Below are 27,684 nucleotides of genomic sequence, written 5' to 3' on the forward strand. Positions count from 1 at the left end.
TGAGGAAATTCTTCTCTCACGGTTGTAAGTTCAAGGTTTAGGAAAGGCACAACTTTCTGTTTGATAACTGGGGATTAATTGTAGAGTTGTTCAATTTTTCTACCTACACAGAGGACGAAATTACCAAGAAAAGATAGAACCTAACACCAGTAACAGCAAAAAGGTGCACAGACAGTTCCGTGCGGATCTTTCGCCATTATCTGAAAGAAAAGGGAAAAGGTGAGGATTTTGAAGCAATGTCGAAAAATGAACTGAACAGTACTCTTGGCTCTTTCTATATGGAAGCTAGATCTGAAAGTGGCGACTTGTATAAACGAAAAACACTGGAAGGGATCCGGTACGGTCTGAATCGCCACCTGAAGTCGCCACCGCACAACAACGACTTCGATATTGTTCGGGATTCTGATTTTTCCGTTGCTAACGAATAGTTCAAGGCGGCTGTCAAAGAACTCAAGCAACAAGGCAAAGGGAACACCACCCACTACGAACCCATGGCCGAAGCCGACAGGCAACAGCTGTACCACAGCATGTACATGAACACGGCGACACCAACGGGGCTAGCGAACAAGGTACAGTTCGACGTGCGGTATTACTTTTCAAGAAGGGGTGCAGAAAACATGCATTCCATGACCAAAACCACGTTCCGAATCAAAACAGACGCAACAACAAACAGAGAGTATGTGTGCAAAATCCCCGACGAACTTACCAAAAATCACCAACACGACACGGCATTCGTCACCGGATTCATGCCAGCGACTCTGACAGATTCGTGCCCCGGGGACTCTTTCAGGCAGTATATCAGCCACCTCAACCCCGACTGCGACCGTCTTTGGGTGTGACTTACTTGACTTATTCCTGTAGACTCCCTGTGGAGCATAGGGCCGCAACAACTCCTCGCCAACGCACCCGGTTGTCTTTGGGTGTATCCCCTGGATACTTTTTCTACATATTCGCCGGTTTGGTATGCGAAGAAACCAATCGGTGTAAACTCAATGTCCCAGTTCCTCCCCCGTCTGAGCAAATCCTGCGGTCTGAGTCAAGTATACACAAATCACTCGATCTGGGCCACAAGTGCCACTGTCCTGCATCAATCCAGCTTCACGCCTGCAGAAATCATGGCTGTGACCGTCATCGAAGCGTCAGCGCGCTCACCACATACCAACGTACATCAGATGCCCAGAAGCTACAGATGGGTGACGCTTTGGCAATTGAGGCTTCGTCTTCTTCCCTGACACGCACGCAGACAGTCAGGCAGGTCCAAGGTGCACCGACGGTGATGGCAGGTTCGGATTACGAAACACTCGACTGTTTCTTTGATGAGATACACGAACCAATAGACGAAAGTGTGCCCCAGATAAGGAATATTGTCTTCCAAAACTGCACCATCAACAACATTAACATCACTGTGAGAAAATGAACGATATAATCACAACAAGAGGCGAAGCCTTCAAGGCTCACGTAAGAAATAGACAAACAGTAACACAAACTCAATCACTCCGTCACACATACACACCCACACACACAGTAAGCTTAGGTGACACTGTGCAAGAAAGAGACACTAGATCTAGATCTGTCTGTCTGCATGTAGCCTACTTACAGGGACACGACTGCCAAATAGTCTCGGCCCGCTCAAAATAACAATGACCGAGACCACACACACCACGCGAGAGAGAAAGACTACAGGGAGGCATGCCGTCATGATGCATTAATTGACGTCAAACACTTTTGACCGTGACGTAATCTTATGCGAGCTTTATCCAGTCTTGGATAACCACTCACACATAGACTCGGAAATGTTAAAGTTTATCCTACATACGTGAGAGAGATACTCATGAGATAATAATCGTTCAAATCACACGTGTGTATATCATGTAAATGAGGTCATGTCAAGCAAGTCTGGCAGGGACCTGTTTTTTGCCACTACTAATGATGCCAAAGTCACCGAGACAAACGTCATTGTAGCAGAAAAAAAATGCCCTCGTTAATTCCCCTCGATTAATTGTTGGAACAAACAGGTCACGCCACACTTTCCAGAGTGACGTTTCTTTGCTTTGACGTAATAGATTGCACGAGGCTTTAGAAGAGATCGAGGTTCGAAATCAAGCGTCTTCAATGTGGCTGCCTCGACTGCGGGACGTTTTCAGTAAAATACACGTAAGTACAGTATGTAGGATAAACAGAATACTACATGGCTTGCTGTGTCGTACCAGATTTACACTCGTTGCTTTTTCAAATAGTGAACAGCTCGCTTTCGCTCGCAGTTCAATATTTAAAAAAACAACTCGTGTAAATCTGGTACGACACAGCAAGCCATGTAGTATTCTCTATTTCTACCACAGACATACACACACACACACACGCACACACACACGCACAGAGAGACAAAGTTACGATCGCATAGGCTACACTTCGTGAGCCAACCAGTTCCCCTGCGAAACTATTTGGGTGGACTTTCCCACGACGTGACCTACAAAAATCCTCCGTGTTCGTTCGCGCCTTAAATTCAACCTGTGTTAGTGCGCGCGTGTGTTTGTGTGTTTAGATTTCGTTCGTTGTCGCTGTTTGGTTAAACAAAAAGTGTATTTAATCATTAAAAGGTTCAGAAACGTTGGTTGTTACTTAGTTGAATACATTCAACCAGAAAATGCGTGTGTGCGGTATGTGTGAAAAGGCAATTGTGTTGTCAGTCTGGTTTTGTGCCTGTGATTTCGTCCCCCAAAACTCGAATATATCTGTCTATGCCTATGCTGTGAGACATAATCGCCATTACGAGCTAGTCGTGTGACAGAGAGTTTTCTTGCACACTCGACTGCTGATGTCTCACTCTGGCTAAAGCCGTCGTGAAACATCTACAGTCTCGTGTGCAAGAAAACTCTCTGTCACACGACTAGCTCGTAATAGCGGGTAATGTTTTTGGAATCAGAAAATGAAGAAGAATGAGATGAACGTAAGTTTGGATCGTTTTATAAAAAAAATAAGTTTAAGTACAATGTTCAGATTTTTGATGACCAAAGACATTAATTAATTTTTGAGCCACCAAGCTGAAATGCAATACCAAAGTCCGGCCTCCGTCGAAGATTGCTTTGCCACAATTTCAATCAATTTGATTGAAAACTCAATGACCAAAATGTCAATCAATTTGATTGAAAAATGAGGATGTGACAGTGCCGCCTCAACTTTTACAAAAAGCCGGATATGACGTTATCAAAGACATTTATCCAAAAAATGAAAAAAATCTGAGGATATCATACCCAGGAACTCTCATGTAAAATGTCTTTCTTTCTTTCTTTATTTGGTGTTTAACGTCGTTTTCAACCACGAAGGTTATATCGCGACGATGTAAAATGTCATAAAGATCGGTCCAGTAGTTTACTCTGAATCGCTCTACACACACACACACACACACACACACACACACACACACACACACACACACACACACACACACACACACACACCACGACCCTCGTCTCGATTCCCCCTCTATGTTAAAACATTTAGTCAAAACTTGACTAAATGTAAAACATGAATGTGTAGTTCTGGGGATGATATTGTTCCGGTGGAAGTACTCAATAATTATGCAACTTTTTATTAGTTCGATTCATTTTATAATCCAAAACGTTTGGAATGAAGCAAACGAATATAATACAAGAATTACGAGTTAAAAAAAAAAGGATTGCCGTCGAAGCGGATCGAACCCGGGACCACAAAAAGTAAGAACTAGCGCTATTGTCGAGCGTGTTACCAGCTATTCTGTCGGACTTTTGTCGAGGGAGGTTTTTATTTCAAATATTACACTTGAGTTCTCGAGCGTGGCAACAACTGACTCGATTTTCGAGTCTCTCCGTTCGTATTTGAGTATTGTTCTCTATATCTCACTGTTCGGGGCTAGTTCCGTTCATAACTGACCCTACGCTCCCTGTCACTTTGTATAAGTTTGGAAAGCAATATCAAGTAGCAATAATTTCAAGCGTGACCGACATTATCATTGATACATAATGCATTGACCAATCGCCGAAAGGCGATGACGTCATTGCATGAAACTACCCAAAATCCTCTATTATCGATGACACACTAAGGAGCAAGTTCGAGAGAACGACGATCTATGGGCGGTTTATCATGTAAAGGGAAGCAAGCGGTTACAAACGGGCGTCGATAGAGCCAATGAACAGTGTTATCTACTTGTAGTATTTCATTCACTTGTGATGCCAGCGGCTACACGCACATGAAACTTAGACAGAATCTGTATCAATCCTGTGACGAGTTTAACAACATTTTCCGAAACATTGCGTCACATCTGATAAAACAACCGTCACGATCCGAACTTTCGCATGAAGTATCTCTAGTATGTTGGTAAAACATTCTGAAAGTGTCAAAGTAATCGACAAAGTCATTGCAAAATGTAGCGCTTTTTGACATGATACCCATAACAATGGACGCAAAACGTCCCGTTTTGACCGCTCTTTCGATCGACACCTGCATCAGTATGAATAGCATACCACGCGCAATAAGCAAAGGTAGCGAAACAAAACAATTTGTTGAGGGTAGATAATTGGTTTGACTTTCTTCCTGTATGTCAAAGTTGCAAAGTTTTGCCAATTGTGATTTCTGCGAAAAGGGACACTATGGACACAATTATTGATTTGAAGTTTTTTGATTTTATTTGACAGATTGCTATGTTTAGAACGTGATCTGAGAATATCAGACCTTGACATATATTTTTGACGGAGTTATGGCCCATGTTCGGAGATACCCCCAAAATGACTTAAAATGGCCAACATCGTGAAAACAAACTTTTGTTGAGAAAAAGCAAGTTCAATCATCAGGGGTGCGTTGCATAGGCAGAACGCCTCAGAACGTTAGCAAACGTTTTCTATGCAAGGCATAGTTTTGTTGTGGTAGACAAATAGCTCCAGTCGGACATGGTGAACTTGGTCAACCTTGCTTGTTAAAAGCTGACATCCCATCTGGATGCTTCAATTAGATGTCCGTCATCATCTCCAGATGGGATGTCACCTTTGTTCCACTAATATTTTGGCCGCCATATTGAAAACAAAATGGCTGACAATGAAATAGGGATTTTCACACATTTTTGCTCATACTTGGTGTTTGTGGGCACATTTAGTGTCATTTCCTATGCTTATTAATATGATAAAGGCGTTGAGAAATGTTTTAGTTTTGTTGGACAAATGGAAAAGGCGATATTTTGCATTTTTCAGTTATTTTACATATTCCGTATGTCTTTAATTCTTTCAGTCTTAACAATTGGTTTCAAGACTCTTCACATTGTGAAATTTAGCAACATGTAACCATGTACAAGTCATGAGAAAGCTTCTTGAATTGACTCAGACTCAGCAATTGTTGCCAGGATTTGCGGAAAACAAGCAAAATAACAATCTTCTGAACGTAGGATTCCCTGCGCAACGTTACTGACATCATTGTAGAAAGGCTAAAGAATAATGACCATATATCCTAAATGCATTTGAAATCAGAAAATAAAGCGTTATTCATTAAAAAAAAATCAAAAAAAAATCAGCTTATCTAGTTGTAGACAGGCACAATGGCTGTTGTGGTAAGACGCCGGCCACCAAAGCGGTAGGTCGTGAGTTCGAATCCCGGCCGCGCATGGTGAGTTAAGGTGGAGATTTTTCCGATCTCCCAGGTCAACTTATGTGCAGACCTGCTGGTACCTTACCCCCCTTCATGTGGAAATATCTTGTATCCATGTAAGAGTTCGGTGGGTTATAGAAACACGAAAACACCCAGCTTGCTTCCTACGAAAGCGGCGTAAGGCTGCCTAAATGGCGGGGTAAAAACTGTCATACACGTAAAAATCTACTCGTGCAAAAACACGAGTGTACGAGGGAGTTTCACTTTCAGCCCACAAACGCAGAAGAATTGAATTGAATTGAATGGAATGGAATTGAATTGAACTTTATTTAACAAGGATTAAGATTTAAGGCTTCACCTTTTTTTACAATCTGTCCTTGGGACGCATAGACACACAATGAAAAAAAAAATGAAAAAAAAAGAATGCAAAACACAAAAGGTTAACAACAAAAGGAGGTCGTAAAACCTAAACTCGTGATGATAAAGATGATGATGATGATGATGATGATGATGATGATGATAATGATGATGATGATGATGATGATGATGATGAAGATGATGATGATGATGATGATGATGATGAAGATAAGGCATGAAGAGCATACACATGTGGTTATTCATAAAATCAAATGCATAATATGCAGATAACTATGCATACAAGCTGGTAGCAATGGAGCATGTAGCAATAGTACAACAAAACTATGTTCAGATTATAAAATGCTCAGCATATTTTTGACATAATACTAAGTGTGGTAAATCGAAACATATTTACACTCCTCGGACATGAAGTGTTTTTTAACACATTGTTTAAAACTTGGTAATGACTTTAAGTGCTTGAATGACGATGGAAGTCAATTCCAGACTGATGTATCCAAACATTCAAGACTGGTCTTATAAAGGTCAATTCGTGGAATCGGTGGGATCAAGTTGACAGACCCATATCTGTCGGTAGCCTTGTTAAATCATTATGTAATGTAAATCGGCACTTTACCGTAATACCATGTATGCATTAAAATGGCCTTTTTTTTAACTTAAGATGCTTCTCCAGTGGAAGAAAGTTAAGCATTTTTAACTTCATATCTGTTGAAAAATTATCCTTTACAATGAGTTTAGCTGAGCAACGATAGAGAGAGTCTAACTTTCTCAAGTGGACATCACTGCTGCCATCGCAGAGCACCGAAACATAATTAATGTGAGGCATTACATGAACATGGTGGAACATTTCCAGAGTCTTTCTGTCCGTAAATTGATTTAACTTGGATAGGAGGAAAACGTTCATGGCTACTTTCTTGCAAAAATGCTGTAATTGTGCCTGCCATTTGAATTCACAATCAATAATTAATTACCTCTAAAACGCGATGTTCTTGAACTTGTTCAATTGATTGCGTACCAATAGTAAGATTTAGTTTGAGTGGAGAAATGATGTTTTTGTCTGGTTGCAATTACCATACTTTTTGGTTTTACTTGATGGACAAGCATAGCATTGGCACCACACAAGTTATTAACATCGTGTAAAGCTATTTGAGGGGAGGACTCTATTACCGGAACACATTTTCCACTTGAATGAAGAGAAGAGTCGTCAGCAAAATAATCACTTCTTACATTACTATCAGAAATGTGCAGTAGCAGATCATTGATATACAGACAGAACAAGGTCGGCCCAAGCACTGAACCTTGAGGCACCCCGCATTTCACAGCCTCCTCGGTAGATGTTTTACAGTTTAGGGCAGTTTATTGAGTTATGTCCTTTAAATAGGAAGCAAATAAGTTACACACTGAACTGTTTCTGGTATACAACTGTAATTTCTGCAATAAAATTGAATGATCAACAAGATCAAACGCTTTTTAAAGTCGAGAAACACAGCACCACTGATTTCAGATCGATTTGCTGCAGACAACCAGGTGTCGCATAGTGTGGTAAGGGCGCTGTGACAAGAGTGATTTGTTCGAAAACCAGATTGAAATTGATGGAAAAGGTTTCTGCTTTCAATGTACGCGAGCATATGTTTGTGAATATGTTTTTCCAATGGTTTGGATACAATGGGTAACAAGGAAATGGGTCTAAAATTATTCGGGTCGGACACATTTCCGCCTTTATGGAGTGGAATGACTTTTGCTCTCTTTGATAAACTAGGTACATTATTTTGCTTTATGCAGAGATTATGAGACAATGAGAAAAGGTGACGTTTTCATGTCTGTATGTCCCAAATGACATCACCAGTACATGTTTCATTCTATCTAATCTGTTTTCGTTCTATTTTTTTCTAATAACATGCGTTAACAATTGATTGCCAACTGGAATGGAAGAGCACAAAAAGTGTAACTTGATATGTAGTTTCTCTAGAGGGAAAAACATCTTCCACTTTCATGTCAGTGTGTCCCATGCAACATACATTTGCCAAACAGCTATGTGTAAGTAGATTATTTGTTAGTGGTATAGAAAATACTGATCAACAATCAAAGTCAGTTTCCACATTCATTTTCCACCTATTTATTATTTGTTTATTCTTTTGGCAATGGTGAAATGTCAGCAATCGTGTGTCATTCGGGACAGTAGACATGACACCTGACCTTTTGTCACTGTCTCTTATACACATAAGTGAGTGGTTCCACAATATATGGTAGAGCTAATTTGGCCAAGTAAGGAGGAATCTTGTCAGGACTCATGGACTTTTTATTCACAAGTGAGGTGAAATAGAAGTCAGTAGCATTCACGGCCCTGACAGCGGATGGGTTGAGTCTGATTTATGTTCACTATACACCTTCAATTTCATAGAACAAATGAAAATCATACTGTCTCTCTCAATAAGGACTCCCATACACCCGCTTTCACAAATATATTCTGAAAATATTGAAAGAAGGTAATTTATCAAAATATTGGTTTTTATCATCATTCTCTAAGGCTTCAGTCACAGAGACAGACGACGACGAATGAAAGAGAGAGAGAGAGAGAGAGAGAGAGAGAGAGAGAGAGAGAGAGAGAGAGAGACAGAGCGAGAGAGACAGAGACAGAGAGAGAGAGAGAGAGAGAGAAAGAGAGAAAGAGAGAGATTGAGAATGAGAGAGAGATAATTGTATTGAATTGAATTGAATTAAATTGAATTGAATTGGTCTTTATCTTAAAAAAATGTCAACCCGTTATCTAGGCTGTTGATTTAAAAATGTAAGAATTTGTTTGATAAAAGAAAAAAAGACCTATGAAAAAGGATGCTCCCAGCCTAAAAAAAAAAGGGAAAAAGGCAAATAAGAAGGGTAGTAACAGCCTGCATGCAACTGAGGTAAAAAAAAAAGGAAAAAAAGAAAGGAAAAGATCTTTATCTTAACACTGTAACAGAATAGGAAATGCTAAAATGCTCTTGTATTCATACCGCCCTCGCCCATTGAGGTGAAATAGAAGTTAACCACATTATGTTTAAAAATTGTCCGAGTGCATTATGTACAATAATGTTTCAATACAATCATAGAGTATTAACATTTTACCAGTATCAGCTGCAAAATAGTAGTAGTGCTTTACACGTTTTGCAAGAGAAACAGCATGTAATGATACGTAAATGGGGTACAGCAGTGAATTGTGGACTGTTTCCCAAAACAGCAGTCAGATGGGGTCTGGTTGTTGTATACTGTATAGCAGTCATTTGGAGGCACAAGCTAAAACTGCTTCAGAGATGTGTTTTTTTCACTGGCTTTGATCTCCGCTTAGAGGGAGAGAGTCACAAAGAGCGAAGCCCCCCTGACGGAAAATGAATTTTAGAATTATAAAGGCCATTTTGGGGCCTCTCCTGATAGCAAAAAAATAGATCATGCCTTTTTAAAAAGCTATAAAAACCACAAGAATAATATGTTTTAGCATTTTAAACAAAACATTTTGCTTCACATCCACAGGTGCCTGTAATCACATGATAATGACAATGTAGAAAACAAGAGGCGAAGCCTTCAAGGCTCACGTAAGAAATCGACAAACAGTAACACAAACTCAATCACTCCGTCACACATACACACACACACAGTAAGCATAGGTGACACTGTGCAAGAAAGCGAGACACTATAGATCTAGATCTGTCTGTCTGCATGTAGCCTGTAACTTACAGGGACACGACTGCCAACTAGTCTCGGCTCGCTCAAAATGACAATGACCGAGACTTTCAGTAATTCCTTCGCGTGACGTACGCCATAATGTGACGTCTTCAAATGTTAAAGTTTCTACCACAGACATACACACGCACACACGCACAGACAGACAAAGTTACGATCGCATAGGCTACACTTACGTGAGCCAAAAAGCAATCAAGATAACTCATCAAAGCTGCTACAATGTCTGAACAGAGTGCACCTCCTCTCCCTCCCACCCCACCCCACCCCCCACACCCCCAAAAAAAAAAAGGTTCTAATCTATAAATCGGTTGTTTTGCCTTGAGTTGAGGTGTTAATTTTCCTTATTCAGGCCTACCAGCAACTGCGGGTCATCGGCTCAGCGCAGACAGGATGGAGGGAAAGAGAGAGAGAGAGAGAGAGAGAGAGAGAGAGAGAGAGAGAGAGAGAGAGAGAGAGAGAGAGAGAGAGAGAGAGAGAGAGAGAGAGAGAGAGAGAGAGAGAGAGAGAGACAATGACAATGACAATGACAAATCTTTATTTTTCGAGGGTGACAAGAATAAGCATAGATATGCTTTTTTGCATCTGGCCCTCGCCCTAAAGAGGGAATAAACTATTTTACTAGAACTACGACTAGGAAAGAAAAAAAAAAGAGAAAAAAAACTTGACTAAATGTAAAAAGGTTACATAAAAACATTAATGGTAGAACATATAAGTTTATGTACATGAAGCGCATTATGTAGAAGCATTGTAGATCATAAGGTAGTGTTCAAAATTGGGTGTAAAGCAATGAAGATAAACGGAAAGTAACCCAACAATACATTAGCTCAGCAAAACAATGTATTACAGAGCCAAATCTTCGTGATTTTGTCACAATAAACCATAATTCCGATAATGAACAACTGTATACAAAGAAAACATACCAATCAAGTTTATTTGTTCATAGAGTTCATTAAATGGAAAGAATATTTGGTTCTAAAAGAATCCGTGTTGGTGGATTGCCGCAGGGCGTCCGGAAGAGCGTTCCAGAGGCTGCTTCCTGAATAAACAAGACTTGATTTAAATAGGTCTATCCTAGGAAGAGGAGTGTTTAGTTTTATAAAGTGGTGCGAATTCTTCAAAGAGAACTTTGAACAAATGGTTTCGGGTGCATTTTCTGTCATAATTTTATGCATCATTATTCCTTTGTTGTAATTCATTCTTGACTTTAGAGGTAGGACCCCTATGTTGATGTAGTCTGAGTCGGTGAGAGTAGTCTGTTTGAGTAATACTACTTTTAGCGCTCTTTTGTGTAATCTGCTGAGTAGCTTTAGGGAATTATCACTTGCAGAGTCCCATAGAGTGGATGCGTAATCAATAATAGACTGAATATGAGCAGTGAAAAATAACTTCCTGGCTTGACAATTAAGGAAGTGTTTAATTCTAGATAAGAGGTACACTTTCTTTGACACTAATTTACTAAGTTGTTCAATGTGAGTTGACCAAGACAGGTTGTTATCGATGTGGACACCTAGAACTTTGTGATGGTCGACTTTTTCCACTATATTGCCGTCAATCATTAAATCTGGACCAGTTGAGGTAAAATTCTGTCGTTTTTGTCTAGTTGTAATTATCATATATTTGGTTTTCTTTGGGTTAAGAGACATATGATTTAGGTCAGTCCATTCTGTCAGCTGGTTTAGACTTCCTTGGAGGGATTCTGATAAGCGAGTTAAATTTTTGTTACTGGAGTGAATTGTGGTATCATCTGCAAAAAGTTCACATAAATGTTGAATATAAAGGGGGAGGTCATTAACATATATTGAGAAGAGCAGAGGTCCTAATACCGATCCTTGTGGTACACCGTAATCTACAGCTTGCATGCTCGATGCTCTAGTGTTTGTAAGAACTGTCTGTTGTCTGTCAGAGAGGAATGAACTAACAAGATTGATAGTATCATATCCGACGCCATACAAACCGAATTTTCTGAGCAATAATGTGTGATCAATTACGTCAAAGGCTTTTGCAAAGTCTACGAAAATGGCACCACAGAATTCATTATCGTTTATTTTGTCCAACCACTGATCAACAAGAGAGATTAAGGCAGTGTGGCAGGAATGCTTAGCTCTAAATCCTGATTGTTTAGGATGGAATAAGTTGTTTTGGTTGAAATGTGTTAGGATGTGTTTGTTGATATGCTTTTCCAGTGGTTTTGATAACACAGACAAAATGGAAATTGGCCTATAATTTGAGGGGTCTCTTTTGTCACCTGATTTAAACAGAGGAATGACTTTAGCCTGTTTCAGGGCGACTGGAAAATATTTTTTGTCTAAACAGAGATTGTAAATGTAGGTAAGTGTTTCAGAAATTACGGGGGCTGACAATTTAAGAATCCTACCATCAAGCCCATCGAGCCCCCGGGTGCCTGTTTGCTTGAGGTGTGTAAGTGCGTGAAAAACTTCAGGTACTGTAAGAAGGGGAATTTTTGCTTGACATGAAATTTGTTTTGATTTGCAAAATTCTTCTAAAACTTTCAAATCATTTAATTTGGACTTATCATTTTTAATCACATTTTCAGCTATTTTGGAAAAATGTGTGTTTAAATCATCGGGAGATATGTCCTTGATACAACTCGGATGACTGGCAGCCTTTTTATTCGTAAGTTCATTTATTGCCTTCCATATATTTTTTGAGTTTTGCTTTGAACTTGATGCTAGGTCACGAAAATATGTTATCTTTTTTGTTCGTTTAAGTGAATTTACCTTATTTCTCTGTTCTCTGTATTCCTCTTCCTTGCCAACCGACTTTAAAAAATCGCGATGGTCAATGGCATGTTGTAAATCATTATCAAACCATTTAGGTTTTACAATGTGCCTAACTCTCTTTATTCTCCACGGAGCATGTTTATCGTATATGTCATTGAAGGCACTAAGCCAATGTGTTAGGGCTTCGTCCGGATCCGTAAAATTGTAAGTATCAGATAGTGGGGAATTCCAAAGTTCATGTAGAAAGGTGTCTTCGTTAAATTGAGAAAAAGAGCGGTATTTTATTGTCTTGTGACCAACTTTAGGAATTTTGACACCCTTTCTTGACCATGTTAAACAGACAGGAAAATGATCGCTGCAACCATTGGCTGGAACACAACATTCGACAATATTATGGTGATCAGTAACATAGATATGATCTATCAGAGTACTGCTGGATGATGTGACTCTAGTGGGAGTGTTGACTATTTGTTTAAGATTATAGAGGTTAATCATATCAACCCACTGCTTGTTTTGTTTGAGCAAATCAACATTAAAGTCTCCCAACAGAATTGTTTCCTTTGACTCGAGCAGAACTGCATCTAACATCTGTGTAAAGTTATCTGACCAGTTTGCTCGCTCTGCGGGATTTCTATAACAAAATCCTATGAGGAGTGGAGGTGCTCCTCTCAACTTAACTTCAATCCACACAGATTCCACGAAGTTCTCAAGGTGTATTATTCGTGTATAACTAATTGATTCACTTATGTACAAAAGTATACCAGTTTCTCTACTTTGCTGAGGGTCTCTGCGTAACGTACTGTAACATGGAATAACAACGTCAGAATCCGAAATCTGAGGTGTTAATCTTGATTCTGTGATCCCAAAAATGTGAAAACTTGTTCCAGTATTTAACAGCATTGTAGAAATATCATTGATTTTATTTATAGCATGGTTAATGTTCAGGTGCCCAACACGGAGACCCTGTTTTGCTGGCCATGTAGTAGGAGAGCTACTCATATTTAAGCTCAAGTAGCGTTTTGGGGCGTTTTTTGTTTGTTTGTTTGTTTAATTAAACAATATACTTATTGATACTGAATCAGCTAATTATCAAGTAAGCAAGACAACAAAATAATCAAGAGATACAAAACAGTGATGGAACCAAAATGATATATGACACTTTACGAAACACAACGTCAAGCGTAAATTAACTAGTAAAGAGACAAGGAACTGTTTCCGACGACAAACTAAGTAAACGGCGAAAACAAATAATAAGCAAGTAGAAAATCGAAAAGCAGACTAGCACAATAAGGACACAGGAAAATGAAAATAAAACGGTACTGTTACCGTTTATAATGATAAAGAACCAAACTAAAACTACAGAACTAGTGTAATAGACTCTTAACAAGTCTGACACAAAGCAGTTGACACAAGAGTCAATGTTGACACACTTGTCGCTCAGAAACAGTAGCCGCTTTCAATCCGATAGAAAAGGGCGAATCGCTTGACCGTCCGAACACACTGCTGTCACTAAAGCTTGTCCGATTAACACTATTGTGACTAGCACTGCCACGGCGTTAACGTCCTGCCTGCCCAAGCTTGCCACCAAGAAACTTCCCAAAAATCAGTAACTGTAAAGAAATCTGTCTAGCAAGCTTGAATTAAGTCCAATCACCACCAAATTTTGTGTACTAATTCAAAAATGGATGCCCAGTTCAGTCGTGCTATTTATAAGTTTGTCACGCGATTTGTTTTAGCAAAGGGGGGTGAAAGGGGGGTGAAAGGGGGATAATTTGTGTTTTTTAACGTTTTTTTGTGTGTGTTTTATTTTCCACTGCTTTTTTTAAAAGTTATTTTTTAACAGAAAGTATTATAAATAATGTTATAACCAAACAAGGTGTAAAACCTATGAATTAGCTGAAATATTGTTAACATTGTACACAGAAATAAGGAGACAGTACACAGAAAAAAACAAGCAAATCACGCATTCACTCACAGCATCCTGACTCAAATGAAACAAAACTGTAACACTCACCAAATGATGTCTAGGTAATCCATATTGAATATAAGTCACATTTTCACAACAAAGTACCAACTGTACACCTATGAACAATTCCAAAAGGATTTGAAGGCTCCAGCCATCCATTGTTATCAGTGCTGCCACGCCCCCATAGCTCCTGCACGATTCCGAGATACATGTTCGTCTAGCAGTATCACCCCCACCACGTGTAGTTTGCCGACTCGTACTAGCAACAACGGGACTGTTCTTCCTCAATATCACTGCTATTATCGCTTTCTTGAGGCTAAAACGACACGATGTATCATGATCTACAGGATCCTCAAGATCCAACATCCGAAGAATCTCCTCCCGTGACAAGGCTCGCCTTCGATTCCTTTTTTTTGTTCGAAAACACCACGCAAATCTGCACTAATTTGATCAAGCCGGAAGAGAAAACCACGTGTATCAAGGGAAACAACTCAATTTACTGCAAGCTTCAAAAACCGGGAAGCAATGACGAGTCGTGTACCTTGTATGTCTAATACTAAAATAGTCACTTCCCGTCCGTGGGCGTTGCAGCGCTATTACTAATATAGTCACCTCCCGTCGCGAAAGTGTTAAAGGCGCACAATAAAGGAGCACGCACACACCGAGTCTCTGTCTCAGGCAAGACAAAGAATGTAATTCTCGTCTCTTTTTCAAAGAGTTGCTGTGACAGCCTGAAGCACAGCACAGTAAAAACGAAGGTAATATGAAGTTCAATCAGGAGGATAAAGGCCACGAAATCATGCTCACACCCTCACAAGGGTAAATTACTAAATGATCGTGCAGTAGCACAGTCGTACACAAAAGTATGCAAAGTGTTACCATCATGGCAGATGACACCAATAATGCTGTATTGTCTCGCATTCTCTTACCGCACGCACACACACACACACACACACACACGCTCATACACACATGCGCTCACACACACACACATACACGCACACGCACACGCACACACACGCACACACACACACACACACACACACACACACACACACACACACACATACATAAGAGTAATCCAAAAATAAGTCGTCACACCTATGAAATACACTCCACGTGACATTACACCAGCGTACACATATCCGAGTTGTACTTGTAGTAGCTCTGGTATCTGGAGGGTGGGGAACACTGTTGAAGATGTGGGAGCATGGGATCGTATGCACGGTGGGGTGGCACTGTGTTATCGTGTGTCTGGAGCAGGAATGGTGAAGGAAGCATGTGGCGCGGGGGAGACCAAGGGGCTGCATATTGCCAGACATATGGAGGTACAGGGTAGGGCGGCCCCTGTCTGACTGCCTGATGGGACTGGCTGTAGTGCTGCTGATCGCTGGAGCGGCGCTGCGGTCTGCAGACATCGTTGGTCTGTTTCGCAGAAGTCGTGGTTGTGTTGCCCGGCGGCTTTCGCTCCCCTAGGTGAGGGGGTGGGTGTGGGTAGGGCGTTGGACTGTTTCGCAACACAAGGTCCGGTCCCTGGTCGTGGTGGCGACTCGGCTGTCCGGTTCCGCGAGGGGTCTGCAGCAAAGGTCCCCGGCGCTGCGAAGTTGCAGCAGGCTGGCCGGTGTAGCGATGTGAGATTGGCCCCTCTGTCACCTTTCCCTCTCGGCCTCGTTGATCTTGTTCTTTCTCCACAATCTTTACATCGGCAAACTTGAGATTGCATGCCAGGCGTATGGTACCTTGCCGACTTGGGTGAAAGGCGTCCCTGTACAGGGCCTTGCGGGGGGCGCCACTGGCGGTGAGGAAGGTGTCAGTGTGGTCGGTAAACAAGACACACTCTCTGGCACAAACCCTTTCCAGGGAATGATTGGAGGTCGCTACAGTCTTGCTTAGAGCGTGCTCTCCCTTTGGTGGCACAAGAGAGGAAGCATGTAGACGTGCTGCAGGAAACACCTTCTTCATGAGCTTGAACAATCCGGACCATACTGTCTCTGTGATTGTGTTGTGTCGATGTGGACAATTACTTGTTGAACCTGTTTGGATTGTGGAATGTTGGTCAACCAGTGCGTTAAAGCGTCCACACAGAGGCCCGACACACTGAGGTTTTGGGACGCTTTGCCGGGAAACATGAGTTCTTGTCTGACAGGTCTCATCACCGAGTCACCGAGCAGCACACGAGTCGTTGAAGAAGTTACTCGGAGCTCTGCCAGCTGCTGCCGTGGATTTAAGTTGTCGGGAGACTGAAGTTTCGCAGCAGATAGACGCGGTTTGTTTTCTCGTGTGATATCGATAGACTCTTCATTCGTGTCAGCGCCATTCTGTAGTACAGGCTGAGTGACTCTCTTAGGTAGAGCTGAACTTGTTTCCACCTCATCGTTCAGTGCTTCAAACCTGTTGAACGTTTCGACACCCGCATCGACTTGAGCGGGTATAGCTTCTACAGCTGTTTGTGACTCTGTTGTTGTTGTTGTTGTTGTTTTTTCTTTCCTGTTTGCAGCCTCTTTCTCTAGCTTTTGGTTTTGCCTTTTCAAGTCACCAAGCTGAGACTTTAGTGTATGGTTTTGCTTGCTCAGCTCAGTCATCTCCTTCCTCATGGTTGCTAGTGTGTCGTTGAATTTATCGCATTTCGTTTTAATGTGATGTTTAAGTTCGCTTTTTATTTGCGCCTTCGCTGTCTCGATGAGGGACATGAACTCATCACGAAGTTCAGGGTGGTCCACGAGCAGAGAAGAGGAGTGTTCAGCGTTTGTTCCGTCCGACACGATTGTGACTTCTTGCGTCGCCTTGACAAGGTCAGCCGATGGGGTCAACTCGGGGTCAGTCCGGTGTGAGGGCGCCGACGTGGTAGCGCTCAACTCAGCTGGCGAGGCTGGGCCTTGAGGCGAGGTAGTGTTGGTTTTGTTGTCACACTCAGTGGCCGTCGCTGGGGTAGGTTCTATGGAAGTTTGCGATGTTGAGGAGAGAAGATCAGTTACTTCAGGAGAGGCTGGAGGTGGGGACTGCGTCGCCTTAACAAGGTCAGCCGATGAGGTCAACTCGGGGTCAGTCCGGTGTGAGGGCGCCGACGTGGTAGCGCTCAACTCAGCTGGCAAGGCTGGGCCTTCTTGAGGCGAGGTAGTGTTGGTTGTGTTGTCACACTCAGTGGCCGTCGCTGGGGTAGGTTCTATGGAAGTTGGCGATTGTGAGGCGAGAAGATCAGTTACGTCAGAGAGAGAGAGAGAGAGAGAGAGAGAGAGAGAGAGAGAGAGAGAGAGAGAGAGAGAGAGAGAGAGAGAGAGAGAGAGAGAGAGAGAGAGAGAGAGAGAGAGAGAGAGAGACGTGCTTCCAAGAGCCCTCTGTGCTTCTTGCTTTCAATGTGACGAACCAACACCTTTTTTCCACCAAGTCCGTATTTCACCACGCAGTGGCCGTTGTCGCACCACGTGCACACGGCCTGACCGGGAATGGATATTTTGGCGATACTGTCGCCAATGAGCTGGCGCCTTTCTTTCTTGTTGATAGTGACAGTCACTTCTTCTGACAGCCAGTTGGCTGTCGTCGATCGTAAGAGCTTCCACAGCCGACAAAACAATATGGAATCCAGACGCCATGATGCTACATTGTTCACCTTCGGTGTTTGGAGATCGGGAGCCAATCAAAACAACCCACAAACCGCCATCGGTGAATAATTAAGCCTCGGCAATAATCGTCGGAGATCAACAGCCAATCAAACGCGACCCATGATATTGCTATGGGTTCATGCGAGTGCTGGGGTGCGAATGCACTGACTTCAGACGCAGACAGCTTCAGCTGAACGGTTCATACCACCACCTATGGGTTCACGCGAGTGCTGGGGTGCGAATGCACTGACTTCAGACAGCTTCAGCTGAACGGTTCATACCAACTCCCCCCCCCCCCCCCCCCTTTTTTTCTCAACGAATTTGCATCGATCTCAAGAATGGTCTGTGAGCTAAGGAAAATATCGGAATTCCGATAAAAATCGGACCAGTCCCATGTCTGAATGCTCTTAGGCCAAAAAAAAAAATTGTCTGTTTCTGGTAACATGGCTAAAAAAAATAGGTACAGTATAGTATACGGTAGGGATTTTTTTTTTTTAGGTTTTTTTTTTTTTTTGTTACCCCAAATGTAGACCAATAAAACTAACGTTAAAAATCGCGCAAAGAGACTGGATTCACTATACATAGAGACAAGACACTCAACACATTTACAAATCGTCAGCCGACTTTCGTTTTCACACGTTTTTGTTGTTCATTTTCTCACCCTGTCCTTTACCACAAAAAAAAAAGAAAAAAGTTTAGGGTCGGCGCCGAAATTTAGGGTCCGTCGGGTGACCAGAAACAGACAATTTTTTTGGTTGGCCTTAAGTGCTTTGTTTTTACATTTAGTCAAGTTTTGACTAAATGTTTTAACGTAGAGGGGGGAATCGAGACGAGGGTCGTGGTGTATGTGCGTGCGTGTGTGTGTGTGTGTGTGTGTGTGTGTGTGTGTGTGTGTGTGTGTGTGAGTGTGTATGTGTGTGTGTGTCTGTCTGTGTGTGTGTGTAGAGCGATTCAGACTAAACTACTGGACCGATCTTTATGAAATTTGACATGAGAGTTTCTGGGTATGAAATCCCCGAACGTTTTTTTCATTTTTTTGATAAATGTCTTTGATGACGTCATATCCGGCTTTTCGTGAAAGTTGAGGCGGCACTGTCACGCCCTCATTTTTCAACCAAATTGGTTGAAATTTTGGTCAAGTAATCTTCGACGAAGCCCAGACTTCGGTATTGCATTTCAGCTTGGTGGCTTACAAATTAATTAATAACTTTGGTCATTAAAAATCTGAAAATTGTAAAAAAAAAATAAAAATTTATAAAACGATCCAAATTTACGTTTATCTTATTCTCCATCATTTTCTGATTCCAAAAACATATAAATATGTTATATTTCGATTAAAAACAAGCTCTGAAAATTAAATATATAAAAATTATTATCAAAATTAAATTGTCGAAATCAATTTAAAAACACTTTCATCTTATTCCTTGTCGGTTCCTGATTCCAAAAACATATATATATGATATGTTTGGATTAAAAACACGCTCAGAAAGTTAAAACAAAGAGAGGTACAGAAAAGCGTGCTATCCTTCTTAGCGCAACTACTACCCCGCTCTTCTTGTCAATTTCACTGCCTTTGCCATGAGCGGTGGACTGACGATGCTACGAGTATACGGTCTTGCTGAAAAATGGCATTGCGTTCAGTTTCATTCTGTGAGTTCGACAGCTACTTGACTAAATGTTCTATTTTCGCCTTACGCGACTTGTTTATGTTTATACTCGATCATTATTTTGATGTTGTACTAGTTTAATACTTTGATTAGATACTGTTCCTTTTAGGTATGAAATGATAGCATGTGCATGTGTGTAGGTAAGCGAGCGATGTGTGTGTGTATATGTGTGCATGTGTGTGTGTGTGTGTGTGTGTGTGTGTGTGTGTGCATGTGCGTGTGTGTGTGTGTGTGTGTGTGTGTGTAAGTGTGTGTGAGCTTGTGTGTGCGTGTGTGTGTAAACGAGGGTGTGTGTGTGGATGTGTGTGTGTGTGTATGTGCGTAGTCTTTGCTTTCGTTTACAATTATTCTCTGTAGTATGTTCCAAGGACAGGTTGGAAGATTAGGCTAAGCCTAAAACCTTTATCCTTATGTAATAAAGTTCTGAGCTCTCTCTCTCTCTCTCTCTCTCTCTCTCTCTCTCTCTCTCTCTCTCTCTCTCTCTCTCTCTCTCTCTCTCTCGTTCACACACACACACACACACACACACACACACACACACATACACACACACACACACACACACACACACGCACTCACCCCTCCCCGCTCACACCAATACACACACAGACACGCACACACATGTTTAGTCTTGAATATTGGAAAGCCTTCAGTCTAGAATAATTTGTTGCAGAGTAGATCTACCTACCGACGCCGTTCATATAGCCGCACATATCATAACTAAAAGACTCTTTCCTGTACCGGCAATGTCTTATCCCCCATCCCCCCTTCGTTTTCCTCACATTCTCACACCTTCCAGGCAGTTGAACTTACCAGCTGTGGCGAAAATCAGCACGAGAAACATCCCTGTTTTATTCTCCATTGAGTCTTTCCTGCTCCGAAGTCCTCTCCAATTTGATCTTTTGTCTTGCAAACGGCGTAGGACAGTTCCCATTTTAAGTGCTGTATCAAACAGAGCACACAACAAAATGTATCGGGAGGCACGAAAAAAAACTGACTTCTCTTCTGAATAGGGAATGCCTGATGTGACCGCAAACAGTGTCATAAGCACAATGACGTAATTTAAAAAATGTAAAAGAACAATTAAGGCTCGGTGTACACGAACCCATCTCTTAAAGTCTTGGTCAACAGTTATCAACTGTTTGGCGTTCAACAAATCTGGAAACAAAACTGAAAAATAATTCGTAGGTTTTGACTGTTGACCGTTTACTTGCCTGATTGAATGGTTACACGTATATGTACTGGTTGTAACGGGTCAGTTGGCCTAAAGAATAAACTTTCTGAGTTCTGAGTTCTGAGTTGAATGGTTACACCAGAGACTATAGAGTATACAGACTGTATACTCTATAGCAGAGACTATAGAGTATACAGAGACGCGTCATCCTTCTTTGCGCTGCGGTGCGAAATTGAGACCGGCCAGCCCAGCGCGGGAAAAGAGCCACACCCTGCCGCACAAGGAAACTCGCGTTTCGCGGCTGCTGTCGGCTGTGTTTATATCACGGTTATATTAACATACTGTCTGTTCTGTCCGGCTGACAGTGCTGCAAAAAGTAACTGGATGAAAAAATATGTTTGTTTGTGAACATCCTTTTTAAATGACCATAAAAACACCGCAGAAATGGTATAGATTAAAATTAAATCACATTTTCTTGGGCAATATTCGCTGGATCGCTGTAGTTATGCAAACATGATTCAAGTCAGTCTCTTTTCACGACCTAACCGTCGTTATTTTTGTGTGTTTTAATCAAATACAAATACACTGAATACATGGTCAGTTAAGCCTGAGAAAATATGTCAGGAATAAATCGTTTAACGAAATAGTTCCCGGTTAAATCGGTAACTAAGGCATTTAGTCTATTTGGTGTCGTCCCAGCACATCGAAACTGAAATGGGTTGTCAATTACACGGAGCTAAGAAGTTATCATGTAAGGAAAACTGTAATCCTTGTGACCAAACCGGCTGACTTTAAAGAATCTTGATCGATCGATGATTTTATTATTTCTTTTCAGTTGCTTCTTTCTTGTTCAGAAAGCCCTCTCTCTCTCTCTCTCTCTCTCTCTCTCTCTCTCTCTCTCTCTCTCTCTCTCTCTCTCTCTCTCTCTTATTATGGCAAGATTCCGAGGTGGAATAACAGAACTATTTGTGCACGTTAATCGATATAAGAGATACGATGCGGATATGTTGTTATGCCCCTTTTTTCCAGGGAAAGTAAAGAAGATGAGTTTTATTTTGTGCTTTGTTGCCCCGCACTTCGTGATTTGCGATGCCAGTTTATTCCTGCTAAGTTTTATAGAAACCCAAGTTTACACAAGTTTTCTATGCTTTTGGCATCTGTGAATGAAGGTATTGTTCGAAAGTTGTCAGCTTATGTGTACACAGCATTTCGGCTACGTAGTGTTGTTATGTCTTAGTTCATGTAAGCCTACGGTATATTTTATTTGAAATGTAATGTCTTAGTTCGTGTATGAACTATGATTTATTTCATTTAATTTGTGTGCAAATGTCATTATGTCATTGTATATATGTTCACCCCGCCGTCATTTACAATCAAAATATTAATCATGATAAATGATACTAACGTTCGCAGCTGCAAGCCGTTGTAGATCTACTCTATAACTCCGCGACGGCCGTGTCAATCAAACGAGATGGTTATGTCTACCCTAATCGATCACCGACCGTATTGCCACTAGATCAGTCTATCAGTTCCAGACTTGGCATGCCGAAATGAGATAAAGTAGAGGAAAAATAAATCTTATACATGTGAAACTCGTACCAACAGGCACAGCTTGGACTGGTTTGAGGCTGTAGTGTGTACATTGTGTGTTTTCACTGTTCCGGTTGAATAGATCTACACGCAGTTCGACGCTACAACTTTTACTGATTTTCCAACATTTAACGAGAGAAAAATTGAAGAAACAATCCTCACCTACTCTCTTCCTTGGGAAATTTGAACATCCTCAAGCCTTTGGCATGTGCGTTTGAGCAATTGATGGCCGAACACCATGCCCCACTGCGTTTTCGCGTTGGCGCGACCATGCTTGTGCAGCACGATATCACCACTGCTGTGGAAAGAGAAAGTAGGTGGTTCCATGTTTCCGCGGGGTGGCGCCACTGGGCTTTCGGTCTCACTTTTCAGCACCGTATGGAGCGTCTATGTATACTCTATAGTCTCTGGTTACACGTAACAGGGTCTCTAGGGGAAAGTCCCCAAATACCGAACGGTGCCTAATACCGAACAGCTGATTTCTCGAAAACAAGAGGTGACTACTCAAATTGGACTGCACGAGGTGATAGAGTACCGTCCCTGATTATCCTGCACCAAAAATCATGGCGGATAAAGGCGGCAAAAAAAAACGGTGAGTGATTTTATGATTTTATGACTCTCAATGCTATTTCGACCCACAGCAGACTAGGATCATAGTATGAATTTGAGTTGCTTTTTGTGAAAAGTTATGGTTGAAATTAACAGTGTGATCTATCTGCTTGCCAAATATGTCTGTTTGAAAGCATTCGTCTTAGATCTTGCCTGAGCGCCCCGTGGTTTTAAAATAGTTAGGTAGATTTCAATTACCGAACACTCCATGTTTCAAATACCGAACAGTGTTCGGTATTTGAACTTGTGTGTTCGGATTTTGACTCTCTCTCTCTCTCTCTCTCTCTCTCTCTCTCTCTCTCTCTCTCTCTCTCTCTCTCTCTCTCTCTCTCTCTCTCTCTCTCTCTCTCTCTCTCTCTCTCTCTCTCTCTCTCTCTCTCTCCTCTTCTCTTCTCTTCTCTTTTTATTTTCTGTGCATGTGTATGCCAGAAGTAGATCTAGTTAGTACAGAGTGATGAGCGTTGTTAATACTTGGTGTACCGGTATATTGTGCAGGGCTACATGGTCATAGACAAGAGGCTTGGACTTCGAGCAGCTGCAAGAGCGTAGGAATCCCACCCACAACACTTAAAGATCATCTTGATGGAAAATACGAACATGCCATGGGTGATACAAAACATTTGGGGAGGCCGTGCATTCTTCCCCCAGCAATAGAAAAAGAATTGGTTGACCATATCATTAAATGTGAGAGGATGTTTTTCGGCCTGACCAGAAAAGACGTTATGTCACTTGCATACGAAATAGCGAGCAGAAATGGAATTCAACATATTTTCAATGAAGACAAAAAATCCTCCGAGCCAGCAGGTTACTCATCTGAAGAAGCAGGACCCCCCTCTGAACCACCAAGACCCTCCGCTGAGCCTGTAGAACCCCCCCCTCTGAACCAATAGGACCCCCCTCTGAACAAGCAGGACCCCCCTCTGAACCACCAAGACCCTCCGCTGAGCCTGTAGAACACCCCTCTGAACCAATAGGTAGGACCCCCCTCTGAACAAGCAGGACCCCCCTCTGAACCAGCAAGACCCCTCTCTGGGCGAACTGGACATCCAGTAGACCCACTTTCTGAGCCACCTAGCCCATGCTCCGGGTAAGACATAGGCCTATTTTTGGCACTTCCAAACAAAACAGTTATCCAAACCAATCCCGATGGACGCTGCTTTTTTAGATCCATTGTCATCGGCAACACTCCTGCGTTCCAAACTGCAGAAAGGGACGGTAATGGGTTACCTTCAGAGTGTCACACGAAAATACAAGAACAGATCCAAGCTGATGCTCTAAGACAAAAGATGACCAGTCACATGCTCAGCAACATTGAAGGCTTTCGCGAAGTGTCAGCTGCAATAAACTTTGACATGCCATCATCTTTCGCTTTTTTCTCCCTAGAAGAAAAGATTCTTCACATGGCTCATTCAACTGCTTCAGTGGGAGACATGGACATTTCTGCTACAAGTGAGGTGTTGCAGCAGCCCATCCACATCATCAATGCAGAGTCTGGGAACGTTCTCAAATACAACGATGACTCTTTGGCTCAACCAGTGACTCTCCTTTACTCACCTCATTTGTTTGTATATTTCGCTGCGAGTCCAGTATATTAGGTATTACTCTTAGTTTATCATCTCGCATGCAGTCACTCCCTGTTTACTCCACCTCATGGGGACAATGCAGGACACTATGACTGCGTCCTTGAGTCAGCTGTTTCAGTGGCGCTGATTTCTCACAATCCCAGTGTTTCACAACAGAAATTAGCGGCGAAACGAAAATCCAGAAAAACAGAAGCTGAACTTATCACGTCAAGTCCATACAAACGTAAACTTGAAGAGTGGCAGGCAAAACAAAAACCAACAAAGAAAACAAGCAAATCAAAGCCAAACACAGAGAACACAGAGAAACAGAAAGCTAGAAACAAGAAAACAAGCGTCAGTCATCAGCAGGAAGCTAGCTGGTTCTGTTTTTTTGTGCCGAGAATGCACCTGTGAGGACATGATTCAGTGTTTGATGTGCTCAGAATGGGTACATGTGGATTGCGCTGGAACAACAGAAAGCCAAAGAGAGTACTTTTGCGATGTTTGTCAGTCAAAGTAACATTGGTTTTTGCTGTTCGGATTTTGAACCTCTGTGTTCGGAGTTAGGGAACAGGTGTTGTAATTCCGAACATATTCTAAAAAAAATGAAATTAAGATAACTTTCTTTTATGTTGATTTCTGTCCACAAAAAGTGGTATGAATGTTGCTGATCAATTACTTTATTAAAATTCACATTCAAAAACGGTCTGTCTTCTGTTGTTTTTGAGATGATGGCAGATTTGCTTAAGTGTTCGGTATTTGGGGACTTTCCCCTACCTGTTCTCTTGGGTGTGGGTTCGAATCCCGGCCGCGCATGGTGGGGTAAATGTGGAGATTGGTCCAATCTCCCAAGTCAACTAATGTGCAGACTGTCATGTAAATGATGTCATCATAGCTGATGACGTAACTGTGATGACGTAATCCCATAGTTAAATCGACACACCGTCACGTGGTGTCTCTCGCGCAGGCAACCGTCGTGGGAGCATGGCGTCCCTATATTCCAGAGTTGTCAAGTGTTATTTCATGCCTTCATTATAGGTTCAATAAAAGTCTATTGAACCGTTCTACTAAAGGCTGTTCTTAACCAGACGAACCTTTGGTTCGCGAACTAGGTTCGTGGGGTTCGGCAAACCTCAAGACTGGTTCGGCGAACTTGTCTTGGTTCTTAACCAGACGAACCTGAGTTTTTGAACTAGGTTTGGGGGGTTCGGCGAACTAGGTTCGTGGTTTACAAGTCATGTCTTGGAAACCTTGAAGATCGGGCCGAACCTTTGACTCTTCTGCCAAGGAGGAAGACAAATTATTGAAAAACTGAATCTCAATGGCGGACGAAATCACCCAAGTCAAAATTACATTTTCTGAGATTTTATAAAAACAACGCTTGAACGAAAAGGTAGAATGGTGACTTCCGTTCGATTTCAAGTTAAGCTTTTCACTTTTCCGAGCAAGACAACCGCTGAGAGTGAAAAAACGCCGCTGTTCGACTTCGAAATTTCCAGTCGTAGACGACCTTCGCTTCTGCAGCATTGTGTTAGTGCAGGTGAGGCAGTGTTACTCATTTCGCTGAGCTCGTTTTCGTATTGTTGTGCATTAGGATCATCTAGTATGATATGAATAAAAGCAGGAATGACTTCGGCATGTAAACGCATTGATTTTGTCGAAATCAGCACAGCAGTAAGCTAGATTCTTTCTGCTCAATTTGTTAAATTTTTTTCTTCAAAAGTTTATGACTTTGATTTTGATTGTTTGTTTATCTCATCGGCACAACATCCATCAGGCAAAATATCAATATGTTGAATGATAAACGTTGAGATAAGGAAGTTCACACATTTATCTGCTTGCAACAACAATCGCAAGGACAGATCTATCTGCTTCGTTGACTGCTAGATTTTCATTGAATTTCCCAAGTGATGATGATCTCGTTTTCAATTAGATCTGGACAGTGTTTGTGTTCTTAGATTCATGATTGACCATGCAGGCTGATTGAGATCATAACATTGTGTTTGTTTGTGCTGGTGCAATGTGCAGATCAATGGCCCGGACCGCAGGATGACCCAGTGATCAATACAACTTGCGTTCACCACTCAACATTGTCTTCCACCTAACTCAAGGGCAAAAATAAAGGTACATGCTGGTGAAATCTTCTGTGAAGATCAAGATAGTTGTTAGCTCTAACTGATCATGCTTATTATTATCAAGTTACATACACACTCCGCCCCAGCACCACCCTAAACCCATAACAACACTCTCCAGTCCAACTACCCCCACCCTTCCGTGCAACATATGTTGCCGTCTGTACCTTGTTTGTGGTTATGGGGAGTGCTCAAATAGTTCCATAACTGTTAATATAAATTAAAAGTACTGAGAGTTTCATTTTCCATTGCTCTTCCCCTTCCTCATGTCACATTACACACTCCCTTTGCCCCATCCCCCACCCCCTCTCTCTTTCTATGCTCTCTTTTTTCTTTTACATCTTCTTCTCTTTCTCTCTCTCTCTACCTGTATAAATCAGCTCTCTGGTTGTTGCTTCTGTAAGTGTAATGTAAAGTTCTACATCTCTGCATTTGTATTGTCATTTTTCAGAATGCCCTTGTAATAACTTCAGCGTCTGCCCATGGAGTCTATAGGTCAAAGTCTCAAATGTGATGTGATCAAGAGGATGCCGCAATGATCCAGGTAATATTGCAAATACTCAAACTGATCTAAAAGCAGAAGCATAACGTGATCCACAAACATTTCTGCTTAAACATTACAGGGTTACAGTACACCCAGAAACACAGCTGGATGTTAGTGCATAATTATCTGCAAGTGCAAGCAACATCGACCCTCTCCCCCTGCTCTTTTTCCATCAGCAAGAGCAACATTTATTTTCATGTGCAACTTTTCTAGTGCCTCTTATGTTGTATAATTGTTGATATTTAAATGAAGCAAGTGTTTGTTTTCAATGGCACTGCATTTCCCATGTACACATACACACACACACACACACACACACACACACACACACACACACACGCATACACACATACAGACACACACACACACGCATACACACACACAGACACACACACACA

At 41.8% G+C, this 27,684-nt stretch overlaps 1 protein-coding gene and 1 long non-coding RNA gene across 2 annotated transcripts in view; one reads left to right on the forward strand and one right to left on the reverse strand.

Moving 5' to 3' along the window:
- Positions 1-20,705, reverse strand: part of LOC138972777 (neurogenic locus notch homolog protein 1-like) — a 107,383-nt gene extending 86,678 nt beyond the window's left edge. Inside the window, exon 1 of the mRNA XM_070345450.1 lies at positions 20,489-20,705. Within this exon, the coding sequence (XP_070201551.1) occupies positions 20,489-20,609 (121 nt within the window). The 5' untranslated portion in view covers positions 20,610-20,705. The remainder of the gene's footprint in view (positions 1-20,488) is intronic.
- A 5,137-nt stretch (positions 20,706-25,842) lies between these two features.
- On the forward strand, positions 25,843-27,287 carry LOC138972779 (uncharacterized). The gene is made up of 3 exons (XR_011457750.1): positions 25,843-26,150; positions 26,639-26,734; positions 27,194-27,287. It is a non-coding gene; the product is annotated as an uncharacterized lncRNA (long non-coding RNA).
- Positions 27,288-27,684: the final 397 nt, after the last annotated feature.

Source organism: Littorina saxatilis, linkage group LG8 (assembly GCF_037325665.1).
Source record: "Littorina saxatilis isolate snail1 linkage group LG8, US_GU_Lsax_2.0, whole genome shotgun sequence".
NCBI classification, from domain to species: Eukaryota; Metazoa; Mollusca; class Gastropoda; order Littorinimorpha; family Littorinidae; genus Littorina; species Littorina saxatilis.